The sequence below is a fragment of the Megascapheus bottae genome, chromosome 13, assembly GCF_031878675.1.
Source record: "Megascapheus bottae isolate mThoBot1 chromosome 13, mThoBot2.hap1, whole genome shotgun sequence".
Classification (NCBI taxonomy): domain Eukaryota; kingdom Metazoa; phylum Chordata; class Mammalia; order Rodentia; family Geomyidae; genus Megascapheus; species Megascapheus bottae.
In genome coordinates, this window is record NC_143521.1 from 3,215,093 (window position 1) to 3,237,105 (window position 22,013).

At 40.5% G+C, this 22,013-nt stretch overlaps 1 protein-coding gene across 1 annotated transcript in view; it reads left to right on the plus strand.

The window, feature by feature from the left end:
- Positions 1 to 22,013, plus strand: part of Spmip2 (sperm microtubule inner protein 2) — a 107,999-nt gene that overhangs the window by 32,204 nt on the left and 53,782 nt on the right. The window contains exon 2 of the mRNA XM_090343187.1: positions 19,854 to 20,083. Coding sequence (XP_090199313.1) covers positions 19,854 to 20,083 — 230 coding nt within the window. The remainder of the gene's footprint in view (positions 1 to 19,853; positions 20,084 to 22,013) is intronic.

Sequence of the window (22,013 nt, forward strand, 5' to 3'; positions counted from 1 at the left end):
TGGTAGAGCTCTAGCCTTGAGAAAGTCCAAGGACAGTGCTCAGGCCCTGAGCTCAAGCCCAGAACTGGCAAAAAAAAAAAAGAAAAGAAAAAAAAGCCAGAAATGGTGCTGTGGCTCAAGTGGTAGAGCTTTAGCCTTGAGAAAGCCCAAGGTCTCACTGCATGAATGTTTAGAGTCCAGTTTAATTAATCATGTCCAGGTGTAACTTCTTGTTCCATGGATAATAATAAGAGAATGAAAATCCAGGCACAGTGTAGAAGAAAACATTTGCAAAGTACATATTTGATGAATAACTAGTATTCAGAATGTATTAACTTCTCGTAAAACTTTCAGTAAGAATCCAGGTATTGGTGACCCACACCTGTAATCCTAGCTACCCCAGAGTCTAAAATCTGAAGATCCCTTGAAGTTAACCCAGATAGGAAAATCTGAGACTTTTGTTTTCACGAAACCATAAGTGGAGCTATGGCTCACGTGGTAGAGTGCTAGCCTTGAGCACAATAGCTCAGGGAACAGCACTCAGGCCCAGAGTTCAAGCTCCAGGACTGGAACTAAAAACAAAAAACCCAAAACCAAAAAAAAACCCCAACAACAACAAAAAGATAAGAAAAAAAAAAGACAGCTGAAAAAAGGGGAGAGGGGAAATTGACCACTGCATAAAGGAATGTATACAGATAGAAAAAGGTACAAGATATATCACATGACTAATGAGTAGAGAAATGCAAATTAACCTGTATCACATGCCCTGAATTACACATTCTTTAGATTACAAATAGCCATACCAACACTATGGAAGTGCTGCAAAGGTATAGAGAAGGCAGAATGCTCACACATCACTGGCAGGATGGTAAAATGATACAATCCCTCTGAAAATCATGTGAACGTTTCTCTTAAATTTAGAAGACCAAACTATGAATTACAGGCTTATGTCTGTAATCCTAGCTTCTCAGCAGGCTGAGAGCTTCCAGATTAAACCAGTCAAGGCAGACAAATCCAAGAGACTCTAATTGCCAATCACTAGTAAACAGGGAAAAATAGGCGGGGAGTTTGGCCTAGGGGCAGAGTGCTTGCCTAGCATGCATGAAGACCCAGGTTCGATTCCTCGGTACTGCATACATAGAAAAGGCTGGAAGTGGTACTGTGGCTCTAGCCTTGAGAAAGCCTCTCAGGCCCTGAGTTCAAGCCCCAGGACTGGCAAAAAAAATAGGAAAAAATGGTGCTGTTGTTCAAGTGGTAAAATGTCACCTTGAGAGAAAAATCTAAGCAATAATATGAGGCGCTGAGTTCTAACCCCAGGGCCAGCACACATATATACACATACACAAAAGCTAATAGACCAACAGTATGATTCATCCCTGGGTATTCAGAAGTAAAAATATATGTCCACATGAAGACTTACACCCAATATTCATAGCAGTTTTTATTTGTGACAACCCCGAAATGAAAGCAACCCACAAATTCATCCACAAATAAATGGCTGAACATAAGAGTACATGTTAATTTATAATGGATAATTATTCAGCAAGGAGATAGGATACTCTGTTAGTTCATATTATAATATGGAAGAGTAAAAAGTACTTAGTCTAATAAGTGAAGTGTGTGGCCAAGAGTTTGACCTAGTGATAGAGTGCTTGTCTAACATGCACAAAGACCCAGGTTTGATTCCCTGATACCACATATTTAAAAAAAAAAAAAAAAAAGAAACAACCAGATGTGGTGCAGTGGCTTAAGTAGTAGAGCTCTAGTCTTGAGAAAATCCAAGAACAGTGCTCAGGCCCTGAGTTCAAGCCCCAGGACTGGCCAAATAAATAAATAAGTATGTGTTGACATTGACATAAAATTCTGGTAAAAGCAAAATGATTTCTAGCAACAGAGAAAAGTTTCTCATTTATGTCATGGCGAAAGGAGCACAAGTAAGAAAAATAACTTCCATAAAGGCATGAGAAATCTTTAGGAAGGAAGGAAATGTATTCTTGATTTTGATCAAGTGGTTAATGGTTTACATCACTGTGCTGTCAGGTTTCACAAATAAAAGTATAGGATTTCCAGTTAAATGTTAATAGCAAATCATAATATTTTGATATAAATATATACCATGCTATGTTTGGGGGCATACTTCTATATTTTTGGTACAAGTATCCATTGTTTATCTTAAATCCAAATCCAACAGGAAATGCTACATTTTATTTAGGAATTCTATCATATGTGTACACATATAAACGACTATATAGATTTATTGTACACTTGAAATACGTGAGGGTTAAGCCAGGCTCCAGTGACTCACACCTGTAATCCTAGCTACTCAGGAAATTGAGATCTGTGGACCATGATTCAAAGCCAGCTAGGCAGGAAAGTCCATGAAATTCATCTCCAATATTATTTCCAATATTATTTCCAACTTAGAAAAAGCCAGAAGTAGCACTCTGGCTCAAGTGGTAGAGTGCTAGTCTTGAGCACAAGGAGGCTCTCAGGGAAGTGCCCAAGCCCTGAGTTCAAGCCCCCCAGGACTGGCAAAAAAAAAAAAAAAAAAGAAAGACTACATGCAGGTTGCCAGAGATGTTGGCTCATGCTTGTAATCCTAGCTGCTCAGAAGGCTATGAGCTGAAGGATTGCAGACTCCATCTTCAATTAATTGCTCTACCAGCTCAAATGATAAAGTGTTAGCTGTGAGCAAGAAAGCCAACTAAGAGCAGAAGGCTCTGGGTTTGAGCCACAGTAGCTGCTCATACACGCACACACATGCGTGTGCACACGTGTGCGCACACACACACACACACACAAGAAAAAGGATAGAAAGAAGGAAGGAAGGAACAGAAGGAGAGAGGGAAGAAGGGAGGGAGGGAGGAAGGGAGGGAGGAAGAAAAGGAAGGAAGGAAGGAAGGAAGGAAGGAAGGAAGGAAGGAAGGAAGGAAGGAAGGAAATATATGATGGTGATTATATATCAATCAGACCTCCATAAAACCTATAGAAAGAGTGAAAGATATTTGACCTTCCTGAGCCCCCTCTAAGAGTGGCAGGAAAACTGAATTCTAATGTTTGCTTACAGGGATGACAGGCCAGCTCTTCCAAGTAAGGAAATCCAGATATGGACTGATAGGAGATTTAAATCACTTTGTGAATCTCTGCTGTCATATGACTGTAGTTGCCTAATACTTCAGCTGTTCACAAATCCATTTTGAAATTAAAGGTGAGATCCATTCTGGGAAGGAGTCAGGGCTGTCATTTCACTACTGTCTTCGTAATGAGCTGGAAGCACGGGCAATTGTCCTGCTGGCTCAGGGCAGGATAGGAGTGTAACTAAAGGAGGGACATCAGGAAAAAGGAAAGGATTACTTTCCTTTTTGATGACTGCTTTTTACAGCACACTGTTTCACCATAATTGAAAGAGCAGATCTATGTTTTTCTTGTGGTATACTTTTGTTCATTTTATTTGTTTATTGTGTAATTCACTAGGCTAAACAATACTGCCTATTGGTTCAAATTACATTGGCCTAAATTAAAGTCTCTTACTGGCATCTGAAACAGATAGCCTAGTTGGTAATTCAAGCAATGAATGGAGGAGGGACTGCCATATTTCACCCAGGCCAACAAGTGCCATTTTCATAAGTTACATCATAATTTGTCAGTAACTGCCATACCCTTTATAATCGATACCTTTATATCATCTTACTGGTAACTTAGTCAACTCCAATAACAAAGAAAACAGTTGTCACACTGTCAGAAAGGAGATGCCAGCCAACACAACACTCCTTCTTGTGTTTTTGTTGGTCAAAAAAAGGTGTGGTTCCACAAAATTCCTCAATAAATATTTACAAGCTGAATTCCACAGCACATTGAAAAATCATATGCCAATGGTTCAATATATGTAATAGAAACAAGGATAAAACTACATGATAATCTTAATGGATACAGAAAAGGCTTTTGACAAAATTCAATATCCTTTTATGATTAAAAACTCTGAAGAAACTAGGGATAAAAACCTCATAAACTAGGAATATAGCATCTCAACATAATGAATATTGTTCTAAATGAGAAAAAACTAAGATGATTTCCTCTTAAATCAGAAACAAAGCAAAAATGTCTGATCTCCCCCACTGTATTCAGTCTGATACAGGAATCCCTAGCCAAAGAGGGATTCTCTCTCTGAGAAAAAAGAAAAGGGAATCAAATATGGAGAAAATATAATTATCCCTATTTATAGACAATATGATCCTATAGTTAAAAAGACCTTCAAGGGGCCGGGAGTTTGGCCTACTGGTAGAGTGTTTGCCTAGCATGCACAAAGACCTGGGTTCAATTTCTTGGTACTACAAACATAGGAAAAGAAAGCTAGAAGTGGTGTTGTGGCTCAAGTGGTAGAGTTCTGTCCTGAAGAAAAACCCAAGGACAATGCTTAGGCCCTGAGCTCAAGCCAGGACTGGCACAAATAAAAGAACTTTAAGATTCTACTTTTCATCTGATAAACACTTTTGGAAAAATAGAATGGAAAAAAAATCAGTGTGTGTGTGTGTGTGTGTGTGTGTGTGTGTGTGTGTGTGTGTGTTAGCTCACTCAAGTAGTAGAACACCAAGTGAGCAAGCCAATCCAGAAGGAGAGATTGAGTTCAAACCCTGGTAATAGGCCATGAATATAAAAGGTGTGCTGTTTGGGGGCAGGGATCAGTGAGAGGGGAGACGGAGAGAAATAGACACTGAAGAATAAGAGGATAGAAATGTACCATATATACATATATATATGTGCACATGTATGTGATGTGTATCACATAATGAAACCCAGCACATGACTTGAGAAAGAGTAGAGGAGGAAGGAGGGGGTTAGAAAGAGAAAAGGGGAATTGTCACCACAAACCCCCACATGACACTGATGCATGCTAATTTAAAAATGTTTTAATCTTTTTAAAATATAAATTATTGCCCAACTAACTTGTGTCCTATGAAGTTATTAAACTTTAAGAAATAAACAGGAAAGTCATGTAATCACTGGACCACGATCCGCCCTCCATTAGTGCACCACATACACACGTGGATACACATGACGGTGGGCTATTGGTGCAGTTTCCACTTGCCACTCACACTCTCCTCTCCTGGCACACTGCTACTGAGATTTGCCAGATCCCTTGGTATAAATGCGCTGTTCAGCACTCCTCTATTGTTGATACTTGGGATATTTCTAATATTTTGAAATTGTAGAAAATCACCCTGTGAATATCCTTTAAATGGAAAAAAACAATGTTGTACTGTTGAGTTGGAGATGTGATGCAATGGTAATGTGTGTTTTTCATGTTGGAAGCCCCTTCATTCAGTTCTGCCAAAAAAACATCAAATTTCAGTGTTTATGAGTTAGGTTTTACTACTACACAGAGCTTGTAAGATTTTGCATAGCTTACTTTTTGCACATGATTGTTTCAGGGTGGAAGTAGAGAGCCTGAAATATTTATTGCCTGGTCCCTTACAGAAATGTTTGCTAATCTCTACTTTAGATCACAGATAGAACAAAATGACCACCACTAATTGATTTCTCCTTTGCATTTTGTGAAGACTATTTTTTGTGTGACTTCACTATTATTATTGCTACAATTTTAAATATAATAGTGCAAATACTAAACTTACTGTGAGTTAGCAAGCATTAAAAACCAAAGGAACACAGGACACCAGTAGCTCATGCTTATACTTCTAGCTACTCGGGACAGTGAAATCAGGATTGAAGTTTGAACCCATCCCAAGTTGGAAAGTCTGAGACTCAATCTCCCAAATAACCAGCAAAAAGCTGGGCTGGAGATGTGGTTCAGTGATAGAGCACCAAACATACAAGCAAGCTGAGCAAGCTCAGTCCCTTGGTACAAACCAAGGAGAGAAATATCTTCAAATGATTTCATGTAGTCTTAAAATTCATTGTAAAGCAGCCAGCAATATATTTTTGTTGTTTCGTTGTTACTGTTTGTGTTTTTCTGTGTGCCATTACTGGGATTGGAACTAAGGGCATTACTTTTTGTTTTTTGTTTGTTGGTTGGTTTGTTTTTGTTTTTATTTTTTCTCCTCAGGACTAGTGCTCTATCACTAGGGCCACAGTTCCATTTCTGGCTTTATGGTTATTAATTGGGGATACCATTCTCATAACTTTCCTGCTCAGGCTGGTTTTGAACCACAATCCTCAGATCTCAGCCTCCTGCATAGTTAGAATTATGGGAGTGAGCCTCCACCACCCACCTCCAATACAGTTTTCATTAGTTCTACACACATGGATCTTGCTAATACCTCCCCCACTCTGTGTTTGAATACTAAAGTTTCAGTCAAAACATCATACTTGCTAAGCAGATACTCTACCATTTGATAGGATCTTGCACTTTTGCCCAGAGCAAAAGACCACGATCCTCCTACCTCTGCCTCACATGTAGCTAGGATTTCAGACACATACCATCATGCCCAGCTTGTTTGTTGAGATACGGTCTCAATGACCTGGCCACATAAAGCCATCCTCCCATCTCTGCTTCCTGAGTAGCTGAGATTACAGGGTTTTGTTTTTGTTTTTGTTTTTTCTGGGCTGGTGGTAGCCTCGTGGTAGAGTGCTTGCCTAGCATTCAAGAAGACCTGGGTTCAATTCCTCGGTACCATATACATAGCAAAAATCCAGAAATGGTGCTGTGGCTCAAGTGGTAGAGCTCTACCCTTGAGAAAGCCCAAGGACAGCGCCCAGGCCCTGAATTCAAGGCCCAGGACTGACAAAAAAATTTAACACCTTTTATTTCCTGTTTAAATGGCATGTTGAGAGGCTATCCACAAGACTGGAAAGATGTCTCCTGACAACCCTGATTGTACCATGCATATTTATTCTAGAAAAATTCTAAGTAAATTAGAACATGGTCCATTCCTCCCCCTCCTCCTCCTCCTCCTCCTCCTCCTACTCCTCCTCCTCCTCCTCCTCCTACTGCTTCTCCTCCTCCACCTCCTCCTCCTCCTCCCTTATTTTTTTTGGGCAGTCCTGGGGCTTAAATACAGGCCTGAGAACTGTCCTTGGGCTTTTACTCAAAGCTAGTTCTCTGCCTCTTGAGCCACAGCAAAACTTCTGGCTTTTTCTATGTATGTGGTACTAAGGAATTGAACCTGGATCTTTGTGCATGCTAGGCAACCACTTTTACAACTAGGCCAAATTTCCAGCCACAGTGGTCCATTTCTTATCCATGTCTCCTTCAAGTGACAAGATTATAGGTAGAATCATTTGGTTGCAATGTTGTTGAGACAGATCTTTCTTTTCCAAGTAGAAGTCCAGTGAGGTTTAGAACATTTTTATCCTACCTTCTTTTTCTATATGTATTTTTTTAAATCATACTGACAACTTTAATGATATAAAATCATTCATCTGGGTACTGTTGGTTCACACCTGTACTGTTAGTTCCTCGGGAGGCTGAGATGTAAGAATCATGGTTCAAAGCCAGTCCAGAGAAGAAAAGTCCATGAGACTCTTACCTCTAATTAACCACTAAAAAGTTGCAAATGGGGAAATAGGTGCAAGAAAACTCAAGGATATACTCAGACCCTGAGTTAAAGCATCAGGACTGACACAAAACAATAATAAATAAATAGAACTCATTCTTTCCACAAATATCACCAAGCTTTGGCTTAATATATAGTTTGTTCCAAAGTGCTGTGGACATTAAGAGGTAAATAGGAGAAGGGTAAAACCCTATGCCACTAACAAAGGCTGGCTTGGCAGAGAGACAAGACACACACTCATGAGACAGCTAGAACAATAGCTTGTACACAAAACATGGGCCACACTGTATAAGAAAATCTAGTTAAGTCAGGTGCTGGTGGCTCACACCTGTAATCCTAACTACTCAGGAGACAGATCTGAGGACTGCAGTTTGAAATTAACCTAGGCAGGAGAGTCTGTGAGACTTGTATCTCCAATTAAATATCCTCCAAAAGCTGGAAGTGGAGCTGTGGCTTGAGTTAGGTAGTGGGCTAGCCTGGAGCAAAAAAGCTTAGAGACAATACCCAGGCCTTGAGTTCAAGCCCTAGGACACACATAAACACACACACACACACACACACACACACACACACACACACACACACGTCTCAGTAAAATGCACCTTAAAGATTAGATGACTGTGATCTTTTTCAAACAAAAACAGAAGCCGAGGTCAAGCCACAATGCAGAGTACAGAACACGTAGTAAAATGTCACTTATTATGTGAACCATTGCTTGAACTATATTTAGGTATGAATGAATTCTTGGATGCTTTATAACTCTGAAGTCCAACCCAGAGTTCTATGTGCAATTATCCCATCCATATCAGTGGACCTCTCATGAGGCTATTGGATGCAATTTGGTCAATATCTTCCACCTCTATGGCTTTCAGATTATCCAGCAGAAAGCTCATCATTTGAGGAGCTAACATACACAGGGAAGTGACATTTCCTCAGTATTCCCATTCAGAAATGACCCATGCTGGGGCATTTGGTTCTGGCCATTGGTGAATGATTTCATAATTGCAATGACTGAACTAAAATGCAGCAGTGAGAATTTTTCCAGTCCTTGAATTTATTCTGTGGTAGCTGTCAGAACTGGAGAGTCTTTTTTATATTACTTGTAGTAATTTCTAACATTGCTTTCTCTCCTTCTCCTATGTGCATGTATCCAATGTGCCCATTAGAGTTGATTACACATTTCACAATCTCACCTTCCCTTTGATCCTGGCTTTGGCTAGGTTCCTCAACAAGCACAGCTACTGTGAACCATATGTCTGCAGTGCCAAATTATGTCCAGGCTGACACCAGATTGTCACATATACTCATTAGAGCACTCCCTTCCATCTTCATGGAATTCCTTACTGCGTATTGTATTGCTGTGTTTCATTTTAGTCTCTGAAAGTGCAGGACTGGTGTCATGAGACAATATTATAGAATGAATCATGTTACTATGAGCTTTCTAGCAAAGCAAGTGTGCTCCTTGCTTACACAAGATTTTATTCTTGTAACAGTTTGTTTTTGGGAGTGTGTGTGCGTGCGTGCACGTGTGTGTGTGTGTGTGTGTGTGTGTGTGTGTGTGTGTGTGTGTGCATGCACGCACGTGCATGAACTCAGAGCTTGGGTGCTTTCTCTTATTTTTTGCTCAAGGCTGGTACTCTACCACTTAAGCCATAGTTCTACTTCCAGCTTAATGGGAAATAAGAGTCTCATAGACTTTCCCCTGTTGGGCTGACTTTGAACCATCATCCTCAGATCTCAGGCTCCTGAATAGTTAGGATTATAGGTGTGAACTATTGGCACTTGGCTATTTGAGGATTGTTTTTAAGCCAGTCTTTAAGATTGTATCTAAATATTTTTAGTTTTAGGGTTTTTTTTGTGTGTGTACAAATATGTTTTTATTCCCCTAGGTTTCTCAAGAACAGCAGCGTTGAGTACAGGCTTTTATTTTTTGTTGTTGTTGTTTTGTTTTGTTTTAGTCATGGGGCTTGAACTCAGGGCCTGAGGGTGGGGGGGTGGTCCCATAGTTTTTTTGCTCAAAGTTAGTGCTCTAACACTTTGAGCCACAGCCCCACTTCCAGTTTTCTAGTGGCTGATTGAAGATATGAGTGTCATAGACTTTCCTGCCAAGCTGGCTTTGCACCATGATCCTTAGATTTCAGCCTCTTGATTATTGAGGATTATCCGTATAAACCACCAGTGCCTGACTGACAGTTCTTTTTAAAATTTAAAATTGCTCCAGTTCCTTCAGGTGTTGTGTGCTCCAGATGAAGATTCTAGGGCTAGAGATGAAGCTCCAGTGCCTGGCAAGTGCAAAGCTCTTAGTTCAAACTCCAGTGCTGCCAAACATAAAAGGTTAAGATGAGGATCCTATCATTCCAATTAGTGTTCCTTATAGAGAAAATAAAGGGGGGGGTGGGAGTTTGGCCTAGTGGTAGAGTGCTTGCCTAGCATTCATAAAGACCTGGGTTTGATTCCTTGGCACCACATACATAGAAAAGGCTGGAAGTGGTGGTGAGGCTCAAATGGTAGAGCTCTAGCCTTGAGAAAGCCCAAAGACAGTGCTCAGGCCTTGAATTCAAGCTCTGGGACTGGCAAAAGAAAGAAAGAATGAGAGAAAGAGACAAAGAAAGAAAGAGACAAAGAAAGAAAGAAAAAGAAAGAAAAAGAAAGGGGTATAATTTACCCACTTTCACCAAAAGAGACTCACTTCTCTTCAGAAGAGCAGAGAACAATAATGTGGCCCTAATATGGCACTCTACCCTCAAGGAATTGAAAAACAGAAATAGAGTGCCTAACTTTTCCAATAAGGGACTAGGGATCTTTTGCAGAAGAGAAAGCTTTATTATTCAGGTTCTTATTGTTATAACGAAGACTGGAGATAACCCAACTTAAAGAGGGGAAAGTTATTGGCATTTTGGGAAGTTAGAATGGAGAATTACAAACCAGCCGGGTTACATAGCAAAACCTGGTCTTGAGGAGTTAAAAAAGAAAACAACATGGGGGGGGGGTAGAGGGAGGGTAATGGGTACCAAGACATGTGAAAGGGTATCAATGTATGTGAATTAATGCACCTTGTATCTGGCAAATATCATGTAACCCTTTTATTAATTACAATAAAAAATTTAAAAAAAAGAAAACAACAACAATAAACTCCAAAAAACTCCCTTGGCTTGCAGTTTCAGATTGGCTAGCAGCATACTTGCACACGTGGTGGTGAAGTAGTCAAGATTGGAGCATGTTCAGAGCGGATGATCACTTTGTGTCCTCCAGGAAACAAAGGAAGCCAAAGAGGGGCTAGTGCTCCAGACCTGCAAGAGCATGCCCCACCACCTACAGGCCTGCCACTAGGCCTCACCTCTACAGGTCTATCACTTCCCAATAGTGCCATGGACTGAGGAACAAGTTTCAATGCCACCCTGGGTAGAAAAGTCTCTTATCGCCCCTAAACTACAAAAAAATAAACAATCTGGAAGTATAGGTTCCAGTGTTAGAGCACTAGGCTTTCATCGAGGAGATCAGAACAGAAATTCAGTTTATGAAATTTAACAAAAAGGAGGACACAAAATACCAGCTCCTTTGGGACACAGCAAAGGCAGTACTCAGAGGAAAATTTACAGCTCTGAGTGCCTATATTAACAAACTGGAAAAATCTTCAATCAACAAGTTAATGGTGCACCTCAGGCTCTTGTAAAAAAGCAACAAACCAATCCCAATTCCAGTAGAAAGAAACAAATTATTAAAATTAAAGCAGATTTAAATGAATCAAAGTCTAAAGAATAAACAAAACAAGGAGTTGGTTCTTTAAAAAAAACTCACAAAATTGACAAAAAAAAATTACCAAAAAAAGGGAGCACACTCAATAAAATCATGGATGAGAATGGAAATATCATGACAAAAAATTTCAAGATACAGAGCATCATAAGGGAATACTTTTCAAACCTTTATGCCAACAAACTTGAGAATATAGAAGAGATCGATGAATTTTTAGCCAACATTAACATACCCACACTAAACCAAGAAGATCTAAACCAACTAAACAGACCTAACTGAAGTACTGAAATAGAAATGGTAATAAGAGATCTCCCATCCAAGAAAAGCCCAGCGCCTGATGGATTCACAGCTGAATTCTATAAGGCCTTCAAAGCAGAGCTCACACCAATACTCCTCAAGCTCTTTAATGAAACTGAAAGCAAAGGCTCTTTGCCAGACTCATTCTACGAAGTCACCATAACCCTTATCCCAAAACCAGATAGGGACTCATCAAAAATAGAGAACTATAGACCCACTTGTTTGATGAATATTGATGCAAAATCTCTCAACAAAATACTGGCCAATCATCTTCAGCAACTCATCAAAAAAAAATGATACACTATGATCAAACAGGATTCATCACAGGGAGGCAAAGCTGGTTCAACATACGCAAGTCAATTAATATAGTTCAACACATCAACAAGAGCAAGGTCAAAAATCACATGATTGTCTCAATAGATGCACAAAAGGCATTTGACAAGATCCAACACCCCTTTATGCTAAAAGCTCTGGAGAAATTAGGAATCCATGGAACATTCCTGAATATAATAAAGGCTGTGTATGACAGACCCACAGCTAAAGCCATTTTCTCTAAAATCAGAAATGAGACAAGGATGCCCACTCTCTTCACTTCTCTTTAGTATTAGAATTCCTAGCCAGAGCAATAAGACAAGAAGCAAGCATAAAGGGGATCCAAACAAGGAAAGAGGAAGTGAAACTGTCCCTCTTTACAGATGACATGATTCTGTATTCTTTTTTTACTTTTTTTCATTTTTTATTGTAATTAATAGAAGGGTTACATTATATTCACCAGATAGAAGGTGCATTACTTCACAAACATTGATACCCTTTCTCATGTCTTGGTCCCCATTTCCCTCCCCGACCCACACCCCTCATCTTGTTTTCCCCCCTTCCCTATCCTATTTTATCTTGTTATCTGATATATTGTACATATGCTTATTTTGTTATTTGAAATGAATTTTTAAAACATGTAGTTGTTTTATGGGCTAAACTAGTAGCAAGAGTTTGCCAGCTTTATCCAAATGCAAAGGAATCAGTGCCTGCACTTTATTTTTTTTTAAAAAAACAAACTGGCATTTTCAAATTGGGAACGACCAAATCCAGTGTTGTTGAAACAACCTGAAGATTCCAATCCTAATTTACAGGTGTAGGAACCAAGATTAAGCCACAGTGATGTTACCATCTCATGACAGTAGCATCCCCACGACAGATCTCTGCTTACCTAGTGTCCATTTCAACATGAAGAGTCATATTTAAGGAATTGAAAATATGGGCCTATTATCACACATGAAATTTTGCCAAGTTAGGCAGAGTGGCCTGAGCTTTGATGAAGCTCCAAATGTCTTTCAAAATTACAAATATGTATTTTCAGGCGTACTGGACATGTGGCTTTTCATATAATGGTATAACTATGGTATATGTGGCAACATGATTCTGTAATTAAAGAACCGTATAGCCTCCACTCCCAAGTTGCTTGGGCTGATTCAAAACTTTGGCAAGGTACCAGGGTATAAAATTAACCCTCTTTTTCTTTTTTAATTGTTCTAGTATTGGGACTTGAACTCAGAGCCTCACACTCTCACTCAGCTGTCTTTTTCACAGCGAGCCTTTCCATCACACTGGTTAATTTGAAATGAGGAATCAAGAACTTTTCTGCTGAGGCCAAGTTTAAACAACAATCCTCCAAGTCTTAGCCTCCTGAATAACTAGTATTACAGGTGAAAACCACTAGTGCCTGGCTTCTCATTATTGTGAAATAGGGTCTTGCTTTGGCCTAGGCCATCCTGGATAGCTATCCTCCTATTTACCCTTCCTACATAGTGGGGATGTCAGGTACACATCATGGCGCTAAGCTTCTAATTAGTTGAGAAGGGGTCTTGAGAAGTCTCTGTCAGGGCTTGCCTTGAACTTTAAGCCTCCAGGATTTAGCCTCTGAAGTAGCTAGGACCACATTGGGAACCACTGCACCTAGCTTTCTCTCTATACATTGTAGATAACACCTGTTCTCAGATGTTGATAGAAAATGATGTTTGTGGACTGTTTCACAGTGATCTTTATCATCCCACTGGCTACCAAGGATGCCAACTTCAGGCCTTGGACCATATTCATTCTGCCACTTGTTTTCATGAGCCAAGGAGCAAAAATAGTTTTAACTTATTTTTAATGTTTAGAGGGAAAATATTTTATGACATGAGAAAGATATATGCAATGATAATTTCAGAGTTCACAAAGATTTTTTAAGAAGCCAGGCCTATTTAATCTAGTCTAGGATTAGAATTTCACATTTTTATTTTCTATTTGTCAACATTCATATTATGCAGCTTAATCTAGTGATATCTGGTTATAAGTATGTTTATTACTTGCTACATAGTTGGTGAATTCACCCCTTTATACTAAAAGCTCTGAAGAAACTAGGAATCCATGGAATATTCCTCAGTATAATAAAGGCTGTGTATGACAAACCCACGGCGAGCATTATACTTAATGGAGAAAAGCTAAAGCCATTTCCTCTAAAATCAGGAACAAGACAAGGATGCCCACTCTCTCCACTCCTCTTTAACATAGTATTAGAATGCCTAGACAGAGCAATAAGGCAAGAAGCAAGCATAAAGGGGATCCAAATAGGGAAAGAGGAAGTAAAACTATCCCTCTTTGCAGATGACATGATTCTGTATTTAAAGAATCCTATAGACTCCACTCCCAAACTGCTGGAGCTGATTCAAAACTTTGGAAGGGTAGCAGGGTATAAAATTAACCCTCAAAAATCAACTGCCTTCCTCTATGCCAACAATGAGAGGAATGAGGCAACAATCCAGAAAGCAACTCCTTTTGCAATAGCCTCAAAGAAAATAAAGTACTTAGGAATTAACTAAGAATGTAAAAGACCTTTTTATGAAAACTTTAAAACCTTGAAAAAGGAAATTAAAGCAGAACTGAGGAAATGGAAAAACCTCCCATGCTCCTGGATTGGAAGAATTAACATCGTGACAATTGCAATCTTGCCAAGGACTATCTATAAATTCAATGCAATACCCATCAATATCCCAATGTCATTCTTTAAAGAAATAGAAGAGGCAATCCAAAATTTCATATGGAATAATAAAAGAGCCCGTATAGCAAAAACAATTCTTAGCAGAAAGAATAGCCCAGGACGAATTTCAATACCAAACTTTAGAGTCTATTACAGAGCTATAGTGACCAAAACAGCTTGGTACTGGCACAAGAACAGGCCCGAAGACCAATGGAACAGAACTGAGGACCCAGATATTAACCCACAGGCCTATGGCCACCTAATCTTTGATAAGAGAGCCAAAAAAATACAATGGAAGACAGCCTCTTTAACAACTGGTGCTGGCAGAACTGGTTAAACACCTGCAGAAAACTAAAGTTGGATCCTTCTTTGTCACCCTGCACCAGGATTAACTCCAAATGGATCAAAGACCTGGAGGTAAAAGCAGATACACTGAAAACTTTACAAGAAAGAATAGGAGATACACTAAGTCTCCTTGGCACAGGTTGAAACGTTATAAGGACCAAGAAACACAACAAATCAGAGAAAGTCTGGATAAGTTGGACTGCATTAGACTGCAGAGCTTCTGTATGGCAAAGGACATAGCTAGCAAATTAATTATGAAGCCTACAGAATGGGAGAAGGACTTCACTAACCATACAACAGACAAAAGCCTCATATCTAAAATATAGAAACAGCTCAAAAAATTGAATCACTCTAAAACTAATCTCCAAAGAAACAACTATCTCATTTAAAGATGGGCCAAATATTTAAAGAGAGTCTTCTCTAAAGAAGAAATAAGAATTGCCTATAAACACACAAAGAAATGCTCGACATCTCTGGCCATAAAAGAAATGCAAATCAAAACAACTCTGAGATTCCACCTCACTCCAGTCAGAATGGCCAGAATCAAGAAATCTAATAACAACAGATGCTGGAGGGGATGTGGTCAGGAGGGATCACTACTACACTGTTGGTGGGAGTGCAAACTCATTCAACCACTATGGAAAGCAGTATGGCAGTTCCTTAAAAGACTAAACATAGAGCTCCCCTATGACCCAGCAATTCCACGACTTAGCATTAACCCAGATGCCCCTCAGTTGATGAGTATTTATACACAATGGAATTCTATGCTGCTGTCAGAAAGAATGACATTGCCCCATTTGTGAGGAAATGGAAAGACTTAGAAAAAATCATAATCATATTAAGTGAAGGAAGCCAGACTCAAAGGAACTTAGGCTCAATGGTTTCCCTCATTTGTCATAATCAGTAGAAACCTTGGGCTCTCCTCGTAGAGATTTACAATAGAACAAAACCTAGATACATAAGGCCATATAGTATGACACTAAATGAAAGGACCACCAGGATATAGAAACAAAAGCCATAAATGAGTGATTGTTGTCCTTAATGTACTATGTTATCTCTCATCTCTTTTGCTGTCCCTTGGTTATCTCGTATTGTTTCCGTATTTCACCTTGCTATCTGATATATTATATATGTATGTGCTTGTTTATTTGAAATTGGATAGGGAAGGGGAAAAACAAGATGAGGGGTGGGAGTGGGGGGAGGGAAATGGGGACCAAGACATGAGAAAGGATATCAATGTCTGTGAAGTAATGCACCTTCTATCTGGTGAATATAATGTAACCCTTCTATTAATTATAATAAATATATATGGAAAAAAGAAAGTTGGTGAATTTCAGAGAAAAAATAATTGATCTGGGGTACATATAATAACAAATATTCACTGATTATACCAAAAGTATTTTTAATCTCAAAACAAAGGTTCAAGAGCCGAGGATTGGCCTATTGGTAGAGTGCTTGCCTAGTATGCAGGAGGACCCAGATTCGATTCCTCGGTACTACATACATAGAAAAAAAGCTGGAAGTCATGCTGCAGCTCAAGTGGTAGAGCTCTAGCCTTGAGACAGCCCAAGAAGAGTGCTCAGGCCCTGAGTTTAAGGCCCAGGACCGGCAAAAAATAAAGGTTCAAGACAAATCCAAGATAAAGAATGATCATGTACTGTCTAAAGCAGCAAGTTTAGTCTGGTGTTGGTGGATCACGCCTGTAATCCTAGCTACTTAGGAGACTGAAAACTGAGAATCATGGCTTGAAGCCAGTGCAGACATATTCAAGAAGCTCTTACCTCCAGTTCACTAGCAAAAAGTCCGAAGTGGAAGCATGCCTCAAGTGGTAGAGCATCAGCCTTAAGCAAAAAATCTAAGAGAGCCTAAGGCCCTATGTTCAAGTACTGGGGTGTGTGCATTCTCTACCCCTTCCCCCCCAAATAGCAGGTTGACATAATAGTGCCGCAGTTGATCAGCACAGTTAGTGTAAACTAAGAAGAAACTTGTAATGTGACCATACCCTTTATGAAACATTTCACTACACTGTTTTCTTCACTTTTAGTTATTTCACAAATGAAAAAAAAAACCTGAACTCAGTCTACCAATACTTTGATAGGGATGCAGAGCAAGTCTAGTTACTCTAATTTCAGGAGGGTTTGCACCACAATTCCGATCATCTTCCCCATGATCCATTTGTCATAGAGCTTTGGTCAACTCCAGGTCCCACTGCAGAGTTGTAGGAAATCTGAGCCACCCTATGAAGCTGTCCTGGGACATGTGATGTGAAGGGTCATTTGTCTCTGTGTTGGTTGTGGTGGCCTTTATCCTACAAAGTCAGGAGTGAGTAGGTGAAACAAGTTTTATGGCCAGCAAAGCTGGAATAACTTCTCCCTCATTATTTTTTTTTGCCAATCCTGGGCTTGAGCTCAGGGCCTGAGCACTGTCCTTGGACTTTCTCAAGGCTAGAGCTCTACCACTTGAGCCTCAGCACCACTTCCGGCTTTTTTCTATGTATGTGGTACCGAGGTATCGAACCCGGGTCTTCATGCATGCTAGGCAAGCACTTTAACCACTAGGCCAAACTCCTGACCCCTCTCCCTCATTCTTTACAAAAAACTTTACTGATCTTTAATCTTGAACAGTTCTGATGGAAAGATCTAATATTTGTTTACAGTAAAAAAGTGATTCGTTAGTAAATTCATAAGCCCGTAAGAAATAAACAAAAGAACAAACTGTAATAGGTAAAACAGAGGCTCCAGGTGAAAGAGACTGTCACTCCTCTAGTCCCCTTTGAGGACCTAACAACCTCCTACTAGGCCCCATCGACTGAAGGTCTTCCCAGAAGGGTGACCTCAAGAACAAGCTTTTAATAAGCTAGACTTTGATTGGACACTATTTAAGCCACACCTCTGCATTTCTGATGGTATTAGGTGAGGAGTGACATGAGGACTTTATGGTTAAGGAAAACAATTGGCTGGCTGGAGATGACCTGCTGTCAGTGTGGAACTTCTTCCATCTGTAGCATCCACAGGCCTCTATGGCAGAGGCATCTCTGTGGCCAGGGCCAGGCCCAGAGGCAAGTACTGTGCATGCGCACTGTAGTACATCAGTTCTACACAGAGATAAGGAGGCAGACGCTTAGGAAAGTTTAATGATATAACTACAGCGTGGAGTATTCTTGATCTTTCTGTCTTACACACACACACACACACACACACACACACGCACGCATGAGCACTTTCTACCACATTCTCTAAAACCAAATGCTTCCATTCAGTTGAAACTGTGGATTGAATGAGTCTCCTCCAAACGCACATGTTGAAAATCAATGGGCAGTGTCCACAGAGGCCGTTTCCTCTCATGCAGGATGAAAGCACCCAGTTTTTCCCTTGCCTCCTTCTGTGTGAGGACTGGGTACCCCTCCTCTCTCAGGAAGGAGACAGAGCAACCCTTGCCAGCCATATGGCCTGTCCCCTCTATTGAGGAATACCCAGCCTCCAGACTAAGCAACTGCTCTCCAGTTGTCAGGTTTTAGATATTTTGTTAGAGCAGCACAAATAGACTAAGACTTGAATAGCTAAAAGCAAAGCTGCAAGCAGTGTCCTGTGTAAGAGCTGTGTAGGTGAAACCTCACATCTGTCAGATGAGGAGAGAACAGTTTCTCAGGCTCTGACAGTTCTATACATCCCCTGAGTGGTTATGGCTGAGTGAAAACCTGAAGCACATAAAACTGAAGGCACATGTCCTGTTTCACCAGGGGAAATTAGGTAGAAGGTGATTATTCAGGCCACTATATCCTAGGGAGTAATGGTGGTTAGCAAGCTGTGAAGACGCCTGTCAGAGCAGGTTCTGCAGAGTGCTCAGGTGAGTGAGTACCTGGCCTCACTCGTACTCTGCTGCCCACCTCTCTCTCTGCACACACTGAGCTCCAAAATGAAAAGAGCTACATCTTCTGCCTCCACCATCTTCAGTCCATGCTTGCAGCAGCAACAGGAATGGAGTATGTTCTTTGAATCTCTAGTCTATGCACATAATTCTATACCCATATGGTTCCAGGGCTTTTGAAGTTCCTCCCGGGTAGTGTATCCATTTGTAATTAGTACCATCTTTTCCATTAGTGTATCACTTACACATCATCAACTTTAAATACCAAACTTATTTACATGCTCTTTGCCCAGACCTCTGATGTCTGTTTGCTTTACCCACTCTTACATTGCACTGATTGGTTTTGTTCATTGTTTTGTATTTTGAAATAGGAACATCCATTCACTATCCCTGCCTCTGGTCATCATGTGATAAATGTTCTCATCCAGTACTTGACTCAGTTTTCCAATAGCTTCTAATCCCTTCGGGGAGGATTCTAAACCTCATTTCAGATTTTCTCTGGATAAAATACTCCAACTTCAAGCAACTGTGGCTTCTTTGGGAAATGTGAGAGCAGTTTAGTGGCCATTGAATCTAACCTTCCAGGCAGCATGTTGGCTTTGAAGAGCTTATTACATGTGACTCTGGATAGATGTGGGGGAGGGGAGGGACTGGGGTGCATGGGCCAGAACTGAATCTTGAACTCAGGACCTAGGTGCTTTTCCTCAGCTTTACTGCTGAAAGCTGACACTCTACCAATTTATTTCTACCTCCATTTCCAGCTTTAGTTTGAGATGAGTCTCAGATTTGTCTGCTTGGGCTGGCTTCAAACCTCCATCCTCAGAGTGATAGGATTACAAATGGAAGCCGCTGGCACAAAGCCTGAACAAGTCTTTATATGTAACATTTTCTCTGTCTTAAAAGAGGGAAAATAAATCTGTCACTTTTGGTTATTAATGAGGATTATTTGAACTAACATGTCTGAATGCCCTACCCATAGGAACACAGTAAGTAAAACATTAACTGTTATTATTTTCACAATTAAAAGAATTTTAGTATAAAACATGGAGAGTTTTTTTTTTTGAAGTGTGTTTTTCTTTCTCCTTAAGGTCCAGATTACATAAAGGACCATGTATCCAAAGTTCATGAGCATACCTCCTACATAGGAGAAAAGCGGCCAACTCTAGAAAAAACTGGAGATCTCAGATACTTGTGGAGGGAGGCCCCTCACAGAAGCTTGCCACCGAAATACAAACACGAGTATGTTGGTGAAGTTGGTTGGGGGGTGCAGTACACCTTCATCAACACATCCAGACTTCAGAGTGGCTTTCATAGAAAGGTATTACTTTTAAATTTGTTCCCTATATAGCATATTGTTTTCTGACTAATTCATTTTGAGTTTGCTTCTGTGCCATGTCAGGTGTTTTGCTCTACCATTGAGAAGTAATGAGATTTGAGTTTTGTAGAAAGATATATGCGTGAATTAATGAATTGACTGCCACAATCCCTGCCTCTGCTCTGCAATACACAGAGGACACGTTTGTGACCCTAGCATTTGGGCTCTGCTTTGGAATGCATAAAGAGTTTCATTTAGGGCTGGGAGTGTGGCCTAGTGGTAAGAGTGCTCGCCTAGCATGCAAAAAGCCCTGGGTTCGATTCCTAAGTAGTACATACACAGAAAAAGCCGGAAATGGAGCTGTGGCTCAAGTGGTAGAGCATTAGCCTTTAGAAAGCCCAAGGACAGTGCCCAGGCCCTGAGTTCAAGCCTCAGGACTAACAAAAAAATAAGAGTTGCATTTGAACATGCCGCATTCTAGCTCTTCTCTGGGAATATGTGTGTCAGGAAGAAAGTGCTGGACATAATTCCCACAGCAGAAGACGAATCTCAGATCTTTAAAAACCACTATGTTGAGCATGCCTATTACCAGCAGGTTAGATATGTTTGTTGAAACTCCATTTTCTATCTGGTAGTGTAGATATGGATCTTTTTCCACAGCCTTCTCTCAAACAGAAAGAGACAAGTGATTTTATTTTATTTTATTTTGTATGGGCAGTAGGGCTGGAACTCAGGGTCTCCTATTTGCCCTTAGCTATTTTGCTCAAGGCTAGTGCTCTACCACTTGAGTCATAACTCCACTTAGAGCATTGTAGTGATGAATTAGAGAGAAGATTCTCACAGACTTTTCTGATCTAGCTGGCTTTGAACCTTGATCCTCATATTTCTGCCTCCTGAGTAGCTAGGCTTACAAATGTGAGCCACTGGCACCTGGCGCCTCATTATGAAATCTTACATATGCACTCTATCAGGCTTTGGTGAGCACTAACTAAATGTTTGCACAGTGCCAGGAACTGTGTCCAGCACACTGTGTGTGTGTTTCAAATCATTGCAATGTTGTGATAATAGCAACATTCAGGAATTTGCTGAGCACAGGGCCTACAACCCACGATTGATGCCCTAATTTCAGCCACCAATACTGATTATAGCTATGTTGCTTTCTTGTGGTTGTTTGTTGTTTTTCAGCTCACTTCTCATTATTTTGTTGAGACTGGGCTTGAACTCCTGAACTCAAAGGATCTTCTTGCCTTAGCCTCCCAAGCCTGACTTATATTTCATGTTACTCAGATAAACTGAATGAATGAATGAATGAATGAATGTGTGGATTCTTAAACTGGGTCTAACTCAGGTAATAAGGATGATGAAGGGGCCGGGAGTTTGGCCTAGTGGTAGAGTGCTTGCCTAGCATGCACGAAGACCCCGGTTCGATTCCTTGGTACCACATATACAGAAAAAAGCTGGAAGTGGTGCTGAGGCTCAAGTGGTAGAGCTCTAGTCTTGAGAAAGTCCAAGGACAGTGCTCAGGCCCTGAGCTCAAGCCCAGGACCGGCAAGAAAAAAAAAAAGGATGACGATCAGGCATTTGATTAATTATCAGCCTGGCCACAGCAAAGCCCGGATGCTGGTATTGGAGGGCCCAGAACAGTGGCTACCTGCCTTGTTACAATACCACATGACCACAGTCTGTTCAACCACCTGGGTGGACACCCAAACTGAAGGACCCCTTTCCTGTCCAAATGAGGGCTCTCACACTGCTTGGATGTTAAAGAAGACTGTAAGTCCAAAAGAGATGGAGCTGCGGACTGGGCTTCCAGGGAGGTGGCTTTTGAGTTTCTTTCTTTGGGGTTTCAGATTGCTTGTTGTGTGTCCTGCTTTCTGTGGTGTGGTCCTCTGGCCCTGTGTGTGTGTGGGGTGTGTGTGTGTGTGTGTGTGTG